At 44.7% G+C, this 13,579-nt stretch overlaps 1 protein-coding gene across 1 annotated transcript in view; it reads right to left on the bottom strand.

The window, feature by feature from the left end:
- The window catches only part of WDR90 (WD repeat domain 90), a 76,243-nt gene that overhangs the window by 43,871 nt on the left and 18,793 nt on the right, over nucleotides 1-13,579 (bottom strand). The window contains exons 10-19 of the mRNA XM_082261190.1: nucleotides 12,893-12,949; nucleotides 12,502-12,570; nucleotides 10,852-10,962; nucleotides 10,510-10,655; nucleotides 10,237-10,294; nucleotides 5,446-5,564; nucleotides 3,957-4,118; nucleotides 3,738-3,868; nucleotides 1,876-1,992; nucleotides 1,222-1,457 (exon numbers count right to left, since the gene is read on the bottom strand). Of these exons, the coding sequence (XP_082117316.1) occupies nucleotides 1,222-1,457; nucleotides 1,876-1,992; nucleotides 3,738-3,868; nucleotides 3,957-4,118; nucleotides 5,446-5,564; nucleotides 10,237-10,294; nucleotides 10,510-10,655; nucleotides 10,852-10,962; nucleotides 12,502-12,570; nucleotides 12,893-12,949 (1,206 nt within the window). The remainder of the gene's footprint in view (nucleotides 1-1,221; nucleotides 1,458-1,875; nucleotides 1,993-3,737; nucleotides 3,869-3,956; nucleotides 4,119-5,445; nucleotides 5,565-10,236; nucleotides 10,295-10,509; nucleotides 10,656-10,851; nucleotides 10,963-12,501; nucleotides 12,571-12,892; nucleotides 12,950-13,579) is intronic.

Raw genomic sequence — 13,579 nt, 5'->3', positions numbered from 1 at the left:
TATGGGGATGGTAGTGGGGTGAAACATCAGCTTCTTCTATCACTTTAAGTGCCGGTTTACACTACGTCGCTCCGACTTCGGAGGCGACCTCTTAAGTCGCGTGCACGGCGACTTCGGCGCGACTTGCACAGACTTCATATAATGAATGTCTATGCAAGTCGCTCCGAGGTCGCCCCGAAGTGGTACAGGACCCTTTTTCTAAGTCGGAGCGACTTGTGCCGCTCCTATTAGAACGGGTCCTGTAGCACTGCATGGACCGCGACTTGTCAGGCTGACAAGTCGCGTTAGTGTGAATGGACACTAAACACTAGGGAGCACGTTCCTACATGACCAAATGGGCTCCCCGGTCTCATTGGATCCTAGGCAGTGCCTGCTGGGCTTGTTCCCAGATTTAGAAGTAGATAAAAATTCTTTGAAATTCATACATGAGACGTTGTTCAGTGCCCGCAAGTTGTTAGCTCGCAGTTGGATGCAGTCCTCGCCTCCTACCCTGGCCGCGTGGATTGCTGACATCAATGCTACTCTGCCATATAAGAAGCTGATATATGTTAATAGGGGGTGTCCTGCTAAGTACCATAAAATTTGGGTTAGATTGCTACAGTCGTCACTGACGTGCGCTTCCTAAGAGTCCACTCTACATATCGTATAGTTGAGGTTATGTCTTCTTATACTGCACGCACTGGATGGCTGCTGAGACGCATGATGTGGCTTGGATGGGCCCTTCTGGCCCGGGTGGGGGTCCCCATGGCAGTTTTTTTTTTTTTTGGGGATTTTGTTTTGGGGGGGGGGGGGGGTTTGTTGTTTTTGCATATGCCACTTAATTATGGTAGACAGTATTGCATTTCTCGCTTGTCTTTTTATATTTGCTGTACAATTTTGTGGTTTAATAAGTTTTGCTTTTGATTAAAAAAAAAACACTAAGGAACACAAAAGCAAGATCGCTATACCCAAGTTCCCAGCTTTGCTCTCCACTTTACATTATAGAGAAAAAATGAATTACTTGGCTGCAGCAGGACAGAACTTGAAGATCCAGGTGGATATTCCAGTGCTGGAATCTACAAGTGATACAGAGGTGATTCTACCCAGCAGAATTCACCAAGAACTAAAATACCCATTTGGAGTGAAATTACCCTTTAGGCCTCAATATAGCTTACTGCGCTTTGTCACACAAAATAAGGATATATGTGTATGAGAGAACTTGTCAGGATGCCATCATCTCACCTGTTGCAGAGAAGACATGTCCCAGATCCGTATTGTGTTGTCAGTGGACACGGTGGCAAGCTGGTAGTTAGTTGGGTGGGTAGAGAAGGCCAAAAGGGAGTCTGTGTGAGATCTCATTAAAGTTTGGTATCCACGAGTGGGAACATCCAGGACCCCAAGCTCACCGCTTCTAGTGCAGGACAATACACGGAGACCCTCTGGACTGATGGTTACACAGCTTACAGGACCCTCATGTTCTAAAAGAAAAACCAACACAGATCAGCATGCAGAAACTAGGTAGGCTCAGACCAGCTCAGCATAGAGATCATCACAGAGACCAAGCATGCTCAGAACAGTTAAGCATGCAGAGACCAGATCAGCATGCAGAGACCAGGTGGGCTCAGATCAGCACACAGATTATTAGATAACAAGCACTTTCGATGGTCAAAAATGCATCATATATGACACACTTTCCCCTTTCTCAGAAAAAAAAGGGAGATAAGCAGATAGTGTGTGTGTTCCCAATATGGCTAAATCATGGCAGGCTCAGAGAAAGGCAGATTTCACACTACCATCACTTTTGCTGAGACATATGCATAGCTTTATTCATGCACATGTACATCCAATCCATAGGGATGCTGGCCCTTTAATCCAGACATCTACTGAACAACTCACCTGCCTCTAGAAAAACCCCTGAAAAGTCTAAGGGCCACAGACGTAAGTAGCCATCTTCAGATCCAGTTGCACAGTAGGTGGAAGAAATGGACAGACTGTTTATGGCAATTCCGGGACCTTAAGGGACATAAATGAAGTATTACAAAACATAGGCATAAGAGAGGAATAACATTATCACTGCATTTTAGGAAATGAGATAGTCTGATCTTATGTATCTTAGCATCTGCTTCCAGTACACCACTGTACGATAACCTTATGCAGAACCAGACCTCGTAATAGCATCCAAAGTCAAATCAATCTCAGAAAAAAGGACAGGTAGATCGAAGGACTTTAAACGACAACAAAACAAGGGCGCACCGGCCTAGTGCATTATCTCTTAGACAGGTTTATTAAAATAATAGATTAAAAATACTCACAAACGAGTTTTCTTGATAAAAAGCACATTAAATAGAATAAAATCCTCAGCAACAAGATCGGGATTGAATCGTCCCCTGAAGCTGTGCAGGCTTACGCGTTTCGAGGCAGCGCCTCGTCCTCAGAGCCTCACGTTTGTGAGTATTTTTAATCTATTATTTTAATAAACCTGTCTAAGAGATAATGCACTAGGCAGGTGCGTCCTTGTTTTGTTGTCGTTTATAGTGTTTTCCGGACCACCCTGATCCAGCGAGGGGCTGCAAGGCTGAAGTATTATCAAGTTGCCGTGTCATCTGTTATCATCTACAAGCCTACAGTCAGGTTGGACAAGAGGATTGCATGGGAATAGGTGCTGCAGCGACAGTACATTTGCTTGTTTGTTTCTAGATCGAAGGACTTGTCACCAGTATGGCCTGTAGTCTCCATCTTTCTCTGATACTCACTAACTATGCCTTGTTCTGCATGGTGTAAATCTCCTGAGACTAGCAGTTAGAAGTGGCAGTGTCTGAGATCTCACACTGCATATATACAGCTATGAGGCTACAGAGTAGGAGTGCCTAGGCACACTGACATACCAGGAAGTGCACTACTATTTTCAAGAGGGGATTCCAGATAAAAAGGGGTACATTTTTCAGAAATATTGCTTAGGAACAACATCTCTAAATTTTCCTTATAAACATAAAATCTTAATTTTTCGAGTTCAGCTCCACCTTAAAGTGATACTTAAGTTAGGAGAGAGGCTACCTACTCTATGCAACCACACTGCACAAAACTCACCCTCTTTTGCGCTTCTTGCAAGTGCCTTGCCAGCACTGTCCTCTACTCTCTCCTCTGGGTGCCTTTTGCAGCAGACCAGGTATTAAGGCTGGGACACATGCGTGTACGTTTTCCCGAGCCAGGCTGTGTGCATCCATAGATACACACAGCACTGGTAAGCCTCATGCCCACTTTGTACTAACGGGAGTTTGGCTGAAAGCAGCAGGAGCCTATGGCTCCGTTGCCCTCGGTTTTTTCTGTGAAAGGAGAAGTGAGGGGAGCAGTATTGGAGCAGTGACATGGAGCCAGGTAAGTGTTTAGGATGGAGGGGGGCTAGGACAGATAGTGGGTTGCTTTTACCTTTTTAAAATACATTAAGGATGGCATGAACAATTGTTTGACCTTGGAATCGTAGTTCTTCCCTGTACACACGGCGAAATGCTGAAGAGGCTCAGCCTTTTCGCCAACACTGTCACTTTACCCTGAAAGAGCAAAGTTACAGTGTCTCTCTTTAAATCAGATTTGCCTGCATTGCCGTGTGTGTATGTGTATATATATATATATATATATATATATATATATATATATATATATATATATATATATATATATATATATATAAAAATAAATAAATAAATAAATCTTTCCACCATACACGATGCTGCTTTGTTAAAACATCAGGGTGAACTCACCGGTGTTGAAGGTCTGCTTCTCCCGCCTCTCGCCGTGTTTGTCTTGAGTTGGCTGCAGGCGTCGCACATTACACAACACCATGTTCTTGTAGTCTATTTCCAAGATGTGGCCACTGTGGCTGCACACATAACTGAGGAGACACAGAAGCAGAAGAATTTGGAGCAACAGCTGACATTATACGTTTAGCAATTGCATTTCTTGTAGTCAGTGTTACTTACAGTGTCCGGTCCTCCGGCTCTCGATCAGGACTGTGGACGGCCTCAAATGCCAGGTCCGTAAACTCTAGAGTGTGATACTCGCCCAAATTAACTGGGCATGACCGCAGTGAACCGCTGCGCACCCTCCATAAACGAATATTGTCCTTACCACATGATACCATCCTGCAGAGAGCAAATTTTGTTTACAATACAAAATGTCAGTAAACTTCACTTTACAGCCAAAGTAAAGTCTTTCACCATAACATTTTCTAGTGCTGTATCACCAAATATAATATTTTATTGCTTGAAAAAAAAAAAACTTAAAGGATAAGTTCACCTTTTTAAAAAAAAAAAAAAAAAAAAAAAAACTATATGCACTTTTTTTGAAGGTTAAGAAAAAAAAAAAAAAAAGAAAATCTTACATTTAATATTTTTTTTTCTAAGGAGCCTGCAGAGCATTGCACTTGCCATCAGCAGATCAAGGGTGCAATGTCAGGCTCCTGCAGACTCTCAGGATAGCTGTCTGATAGTAGCTCAGATATGGGCAGGCAGTTACTTGGCAGCAGGAGGATTAACTCACCAGCGCCCTTATAGTCTATTGAGAGCCGTTAACCACGAAGGTTGATCGTATTTGTACTCTATTCCAGTGGTCCTCAACTCCGGTCCTCGGGGCCCACTAACAGGCCAGATTTTAAGTATTACCTTGGGGAGATGCAGACTAGAATACTGCAATCACTGAGCAGCAAATGAGACCACCTGTGATGTAATTTAGTTATCTTGCAAACCGGGCCTGTTAGTGGGTCTCGAGGACCGGAGTGGAGGACCACTGCTCTATTCAATCACAGAAAACCGTGACTTAAAAACACAGGCTTGTGGTGAAGCCCTGCACAGTCGCACTGTTTTCAAATTGTGACAGCGGGAGCAGTGAGATGAGACCATAAAATGGGTGAAATATGTACCAAAAGTGAACGTATCCTTTAAAAAAAACTTTTTCTTAGTGGAAATACTTTCTGTCCTCCCATTCCAGTGTGCTATGCTGGCATAGATAAGTAATGGACAAGTGTCCTCATGCAGCTTTTTAGAGCGGAGAGAAGAGGGGGTGTCCGACTAGGGTGGTATATATTTGAGTACACAAGGCAGCATGGTCATACTCTGGATGCCTATTGGACTGTGCAGTCAAATATAAGACACACTGGGGTTGATTTACTAAAACTAGAAAGTGCAACAGCTCTGCATGGTAGCCAATCTGCTTCTAACTTCAGCTTGTTCAGTTAAGCTTTGACAAAAAAAAAAAAAACCTGGAAGATGATTGGTTCATATGCAAAGCTGCACTAGATGTTGCGCTTTCTAGTTTTAGTAACTCAACCCCACTGCTTTATTGCTAAAACAGAAAGAGGCAGCAAGGCTAAGAAAATGCAGGTTATTAGTATAATCCGACTGAATATTTCTGTGATTTCAACTGGGCTTTGAATTGCTTACCATTCCTTACTGTACATTGGATTACACTTACCTGGTGTCATCGAAGAATGCGATCTTCATAGTCTGGATGTCCACATCTGTATGGGCCTTTGCCAGGACCACAACTTCCCCTCCCCGACTGGCCTGGGAAGTGTTCCAAACTACCACCAACTGTGCAGAGATTAAAGACATTGTAGATATAATATTCATCATCTTTTATTTGGACTGACACACATCTATGCTCCACTCACAAATGATAGTTGCAAAAATGGCCACACCGCCCATTCAACTAACCACCACCCATAAAAATTTCCATCATTGCCAAAAACATACTTACTTACAAAACAGACCAACCAATCTTTCCAGTGAAAGACATAGGCCTCTTTCACACGAATGATCCGATCAGATCCGCCCGTCAGTTTTTTTAGGCAGATCTGATCGGATCCTCCATGCATCCCTATGGGGCAGCGGATAGAGATATATACACACACACACAAACATATATACATACACACATATACACACACACATCCCTTAAATGAAAATGTCCACATTGGGCCCAATTAGCCATTTTCCCTCCCTGAAGTCATATGACTCGTTAGTGCTACAAGGTGTCAGGTGTGAATGGGGAGTAGGTGTGTTAAATTTGGTGTTATCGCTTTCACTCTCTCATACTGGTCATTGGAAGTTAAACATAGCACCTCATGGCAAAGAACTCTGAGGATCTAAAAAAACAAAAACAATTTGCTTTACATAAAGATGGCCTAGGCTATACGAAGATTGCCAAGCCCTTGAAACTGAGCTGCAGCACGGTTGCCAGGACCATACAGCAGTTTAACCAGACAGCTTCCACTCAGAACTGGCCTCACCATGGTCCACCAAAGAAGTTGAGTGCACGTGCTCAGCGTCATATCCAGAGGTTGTATTTGGGAAATAGACACGAGTGCTGTCAGCACTCGTGCAGAGGTTGAAGGGGTGGGGGGTCAGCCTGTCAGTGCTCAGACCATACGCCACACACTGCATCAAATTGGTCTGCATGGCTGTCGTCCCAGAAGGAAGCCTCTTCTAAAGAAGATGCACAAGAAAGGACGCAAGCCATTTGCTGAAGGACATGTGGTCTGATGAGGCCAAGATAAAGGGATTTGGTTCAGATGGTGTCAAGCGTGTGTGGCGGCAACCAGGTAAGGAGTACATAGACAAATGCAGGGTTCATACACATTTTCACCAATGAAATTCCATGACTTTTCCATGACTTTTCCATGACTTCACGTAAATATTCATGACCTAATGTTTCATGAAATGTCTATGTATACGTGTTAAATAAGAAGAAAATCTATGTCACACCCAGCATGTGTCACACCCAGCACACCCAAAATGCAGCACAGTAATCTTTTAAGGCCCAAGCGACAGTCATGAGGTGCAGGCAGACTGGTATGGATGGCACAGATCTGATGGTGCACAAATGCGGCACTTACTTTTGGGAGAAAGAACAGTGGTGCTCCTGCTTGCCCAAATAAAGCTGTTCAGGTGGCAGTGAGTCATGAGCGCAAACCTTTAGACTGAGCGGGGGGGACGTCAATGCAGAGTGACCAGCGTGCCCCCAATCAATTGCAGAGTGCCACAGCAATGCCCCAATCAATTGCAGAGTGCCACAGCAATGCCCCCAATAAATTGCAGAGTGCCCACAGCAATGCCCCCAATAAATTGCAGAGTGCCCACAGCAATGCCCCCAATAAATTGCAGAGTGCCCACAGCAATGCCCCCAATAAATTGCAGAGTGGCACAGCAATGCCCCCAATAAATTGCAGAGTGCCACAGCAATGCCCCCAATACATTGCAGAATGCCCACAGCAATGCCCCCAATAAATTGCAGAGTGCCACAGCAATGCCCCCAATAAATTGCAGAGTGCCCACAGCAATGCCCCCAATAAATTGTAGAGTGCACAGCAATGCCCCCAATAAATTGCAGAGTGCACAGCAATGCCCCCAATAAATTGCAGAGTGCACAGCAATGCCCCCAATCAATTGCAGAGTGGCACAGCAATGCCCCCAATAAATTGCAGAGTGGCACAGCAATGCCCCCAATAAATTGCAGAGTGCCCACAGCAATGCCCCCAATAAATTGCAGAGTGCCCACAGCAATGCCACCAATAAATTGCAGAGTGCCCACAGCAATGCCCCCAATAAATTGCAGAGTGGCACAGCAATGCCCCCAATAAATTGCAGAGTGCCCACAGCAATGCCCCCAATCAATTGCAGAGTGCCCACAGCAATGCCCCCAATAAATTGCAGAGTGGCACAGCAATGCCCCCAATAAATTGCAGAGTGCCCACAGCATTGCACCCAAAAAATGCAGAGTGCCCACAGCAATGCCCCAAATAAATTGCAGAGTGCCACAGCAATGCCCCCAATAAATGCAGAGTGCCCACAGCATTGCCCCCAATAAATTGCAGAGTGCCCACAGCAATGCCCCCAATCAATGCAGAGATGCCAGCTTCTCTCCTGCGTTAACATGCTGGTGGAGCAGGAAGTCGGCATTGCGGCCCGGGTAAGGGATGTGCTGCATTACGAGCAAGTGAACAGCTTCCGACCTCCTGAGTGGATCTTCTGGTGTTTGACCAGCCGTGACATGGCCCCCCCCCCCCCCCCCCCCGCGACCCCGTGCACTTACCTCACGGACAGTCACAGTCACTCTTCAGTCCCCGGCTTCCCGCGTCTCCGTCCTCCCGAGTCCCGTCGCCTCCTCCTCGGCCAATGGCATGAAGTTGGCCTTTCGGCCAATCAGGAAGCGGGAGGACCCGCTCCCTGATTGGCCAGGAGGAGGATCCGCATGACAATAGCGAATTTTCATTCGCTATTGTCACACAATGGGCGTGCTCTCGGGGTGCACGCTCTGCTCCCTTGCCGCCCCGTCTGCGCCGTCTAACTAGGTGCTTGCGCGGGACGTAATTTACACTGCGCGTCCGCGCACGCGCGCACCTTAAAGGGAACACTGCCAATGACAGGCAGCAGGGAGGGCCGGGCCGCGGTTTGCCTGTATGTGACTGGCCAGCAGCAGCAAACCAATCACAGGCAGCGGCCCGCCCTCCAGTGACGCTTCCGCCGCCTGTGATTGGTTTGCTGCTGCTGGCCAGTCACATACAGGCAAACCGCGGCCCGGCCCTCCCCGCTGCCAGCGATTGGTGCTTGGTGTATGATCTACTCCTCGGCTGCTGCGGACCCGGAAATGTGCACAAGCATAAAATAAAATAATTACACATTAATTCGCAATAAAAAAAGTTTTAAAGCATCCGCTCCCCCCGCCGCTGCCCGCCGCTCCCCCCCCGCTCCTCCCCAGATTTCCATGACTTTTCCAAAACATTTGTAAAATCATACTTTTCCATGACCTTTCCAGGCCTGGAAAGTGTCATCTCAGAATTCCATAACTTTTCCAGGTTTTTAATGACCGTACGAAAATGTGTCTTGCCTACAGTCAAGCTTGGTGGTGGGAGTGTCATGGTCTGGGGCTGCATGAGTGCTGCTGTCACTGGGGAACTACAGTTCATTGAGGGAATTATGAATGCCAACATGTACTGTGACAAACTGAAGCAGAGCATGATCCCCTCCCTTCGGAGACTGGGCCGCAGGGCAGTATTCAGACATGATAACGACCCCAAACACACCTCCAAGACAACCACTGCCTTGCTAAAGAAGCTGTGGGTAAAGGTGACGAAATGGCCGAGCAAATCTCCAGACCTAAACCCTATTGAAGTATAAGGCATCCTCAAACAGAAGGTTGCGGAGCGAAAGGTCTCCAACATCCACCAGCTCCGTGATGTCATCATGGAGGAGTGGAAGAGGACTCCAGTGGCAACCTGTGACGCTCTGATGAACTCCATGCCCAAGAGGGTTAATGCAGTGCTGGAAAATAATGGCGGCCACAAAAAATATTATACAAGAAAAATGGTCGCACACCAAACAATGGCTCACGATGAAAGGCTTTATTTAACAAGGATGCAAGGTACAGCAAAATGGATGGTAGACATGTTTCACACGACTCACAGCGTGCTTGTTCACATGTCTACCATCCGTTTTGCTGTACCTTGCATCCTTGTTAAATAAAGCCTTTCATCGTGAGCCATTGTTAGGTGTGCGGCCATTTCTCTTGTATCCTGTTTGCGGTGGCGATCCGGGGTCCTGCACCCATAGCTGCCTGTGAAGCTCCAACTGCCTGAGTGGTGTACATCTCTTTCCCCACACAAAATATTGACACTATGGGCCCAATTTGGACATTTTCACTTAGGGGTGTACTTGCTTTTGTTGCCAGCGGTTTAGACAAGAATGGCTGTGCGTTGTTATTTTCAGGGCACAGCAAATTTACACTGTTATACAAGCTGTACACTCACTACTTTACATTGTAGCAAAGTGTCATTTCTTCAGTGTTGTCACATGAAAAGATAGAATAAAATATTTACAAAACTGTGAGGGGTGTGTTCACTTTTGTGAGATACTGTGTATAATTATCTATCTATATCATATATATATATATAATATCCATCTATCTCACACACACATATACATACTGCTGCTTGCTTCAATTGTGGTCTAGCGCAGTTTCAACTTTATTTCAAAATCAATGTGGGAAGGCACTGGCTACATCACCAAGACATTAGTGAGAGGGAAGCCGATTAAAGTTGGTGCTTTTACATAGCTTTTCAGAAAGGGGATTAAGATGATAAAGAAGATTTGTCTGATTTGGGGTGAAAGGTTCACTTTAGGAAGTTTTTACAAGTGGATGCAGCAGACCTAGGCTTGGCTAGACTACGTTTGTGAACATGATAAAACAGCTGATTACACCACTTACATTTTTGCCATGTCCATCCTTCCCAACTCCACATAGGACAGAGCCACTGTGTGAGAAGCTGTAAAATATATTGTAGATCAATTAAAGGTTTGAAGTTTGCATAAAATATAACAAGGCATATTGTCTGCAGATGGTCTATTACAATTTCAAATTCCCACAGGTTGCCTTTTATCCGAACATCCTTATTCTTAATAAAAAAGAAAAATAAAAAAAATAAAAAAAACTCACAGGGGAGGGGGCACACGTTCTGTTGAGCAGGCTAACAATTCTCACCTTAGGTACGACATTGAATGAGCGTGAGTTTTGAACATAGCAAGACAGCTTCCTTTCTGAAAGTGCCACAGGCGAACCATACTGAGGGTTCCAGTCTGGGCAGAGGCCAAGAGGGCACAGTTTCCACTAAACGCCAGTGCTGACACCTGCAAGGAGAAGATAAATACGCACCATTTGCACCTATACCGACAATTTTAACAAATTTAAATGACAAAAATAAAACCCTATAATTCTAATCTCTGAGTGCTAAATTCGGATCTTAAACGGCAGTTCTGGCTGTAGCTTTCAACAAGCTTGTGTCATGCTTTTTCCTAAAACATAGTATAATCAGGAGTAACAAACCTTGTCCGTGTGTCCCAAGAAAAAACGCTGCTCTCCACTTTCAACGTTGAAAACTACAATAACGGCATGGCAAGGATAGACCACAGAACAGCCAGTGTGAGTCCAGAGAGCCTGGAAGACAAAGAGGATTCTGGGATTAGATATGAGCACAGCAAATGCTGGGCAGGATGCAATAAAAAGAAATATATGAAAACAAATGTACATTAGGACACAGGAGCAATATATGAGGGACACCGCAAAGAAACGTAGGGTTACCATATAATCACAAGGTACACAAAAATGAGTAACAACAAAACCTGCAACAATACAAAAAATAAATCAGCAATATATAAAAGGAGAGTAAAGATGATTGCATTAAGAGAGACATAAGAAAAATGTTTGAAGGACAGAATACAGCAGAGGTCTCTGAGACACAGGAGGAGATATTAGAAGGCCAGAAGGAGGGAATCTTTTTGGTAGAAGCATGAGCCAAGTTGGATAGACATGATACTGGGGCAATGGAGATTTGTATGAAGAATAGCAGAAAGGATCTTATTGATAGAAGGAGGAGCAAGGTTGAAAGAACAGAATACAGTTGATGATTTTGGGATACAGGATAGCATAGATGCATGGGCAAGGTTGGAAGGACAGGATACAGCAGAGGATTCTGGGTTAATGGATATTTATATGAAGGATAGCAGAGAGGACCTTATTGATAGAAGGATGAGCACGGTTGAAAGAACAGAATACCGTTGATGATTTTGGGATACAGGATCCATATCAGAAGGATGGCATAAAGGCATGGGAAAGGTAGGAAAAACCAGGATAAAGCAGAGGATTCTGGGATACATTAGCTGCATGAATAGGAAATTGCAGAGGACTGTATACAGAGGGATGAGCAAAGCTTGAAGGACAGGATACATTCAAGAATTCTGAGATTAGAAACAATATAGAATGTTAAAGAGGAGCTCCAGTCTCCTGGTAATTTTTTAATAAAAAGCCACTCATCTGTCCCACGATCCAGCACTTTGCTTACCTCGGCTGTTTTAATCTCCTCTTCTGTTCCCTTGGCCAGCATCTTAACCGTGCGCAGACGGCTGAGACAGCTTGCGGCTTCACTGCTGGATGCCCACTGAATGGGCTACTGATGGTCTTTTTGGGACCTGCCCCAGAAGACTGCGTGAGGGGGTAACTTCTACTACATCGATCACCCAGGCGATCTGAGCAAAAATTAGGTACCCCCCCAAAAGTGCCATTTCATTTAGAGGAGCAGGGGGGAGGCCTTAAAATCAGAGCATCCCCTTTTGGGTGAGGCTCCGTTTTCAGGCTTCAAGTGGTTGTAAATCTCAGATATTACATAAGAAAAAGTAGTGTCCCTTCCCTCCAATCAGCTGTCAGAGCTCTCCACACTGAGCTCTGCAGAGTGCAATTTCAGCTCTCCACCCTCTTTTTCCTGGACTCTCAGGCAAGCTTTGTGAATTTTGGAGTTGAATGGATGTAGAGAAGACTGCAGATAAACATGTACAACTTATATAGGAGCATTTTTTTTCAACTCCGTGTATCACCTGAGGTCAGCCAGTCACTTCACTTGCTATATGTAAGGGTTTACAACCACAGTGCTCAGAATAATGCAAAAACACCACAAAGCTGACATACAACAACAAAACTTACAAGGCGTTCCGTGCAGCCTCCAAAACCAATTATTTTTCTCAGTTTCAGGATAGGATCTGGAAAGAGTTTCTAGGAAGAGAAGTGAACGTTACAATTTGCAAAAAGTTTTGTGTGCCAAAATAGCAAGCCATCTTCTAATGTTTTAGCCACAATGGCTATGAAATGGTGGACTTCCAATACCCCAAGCTCCTGTAGGCATGTGAAGGAAGAGATGTAAATGGTGACATGCAGCCCCACCATGTCCTACCAAACTCTACTACCTTAATTCTTCTACATATGTAAGAAAAAGTGAGCTGATCATACTGTCAGAATAACAGCTCATGTATGCTCTGGTACGGAACTATTTTACAACATAAGTACTCATTTCTGTATACATTGCAGCAGAACACACCTTTCCCTCTGTTCCTGAAGATAAGGGTACAGGTCTATGAGATGAGGTGCAGATCACCTGAGAGGTAGAGAAAAAGAAGAAGAAAAAACTGTTATACAGTGTATCTGGAGTTTTAAAATCTTAAAGTGGAACTAAACCCTACTACCTTTTTCAGCTGAGGGAGCTGCCATCTTGGCCTCTATAACTGCAACGGTACTGCATGTGATCAGTTATGACACCAGCTATTGGATGGTGTGACAGTTTAGTTGAGAGCATAAGCAAAATGTGACAGCTAGCATTTCTGTCATGCCCGTCATGGGTGTAGTTCCACTTTAAGATATATGCAAAACTGAGATATAGACAAGCTCGCACTTCCATTTTAAACCCTGAAAAGGGTAAAGCTGAAGTTTTTATCTGCTTATATTTTGCCTTCCATTAATTGTACAGGGGAGGAGGGGCACCCATTTCCTGCAATGTCCAAACACAGGAAGATAGACCGCACTCCGAAGTGAAGATCAAACGGACTTTATTGAACAAAAATAATGTTCCACGGTACAGACATCAAGGACACACGAACAGGAGCAGTTGACGCATTTCAAACACAAAATTTGCTTACTTATGACTGAGTTATAAGTTACGAGTAAGCAAATTTAGTTTGTGAAACGCGTCAACTGCTCCTGTTCGTGTGTCCTTGATGTCGGTACCATG

This window comes from Pelophylax lessonae (assembly GCF_965119305.1).
Source record: "Pelophylax lessonae genome assembly, chromosome: 6".
NCBI lineage: Eukaryota > Metazoa > Chordata > Amphibia > Anura > Ranidae > Pelophylax > Pelophylax lessonae.
The sequence above is the reverse complement of the archived record's forward strand: the minus strand, read 5'-3'. Positions and strand labels throughout refer to the sequence as shown.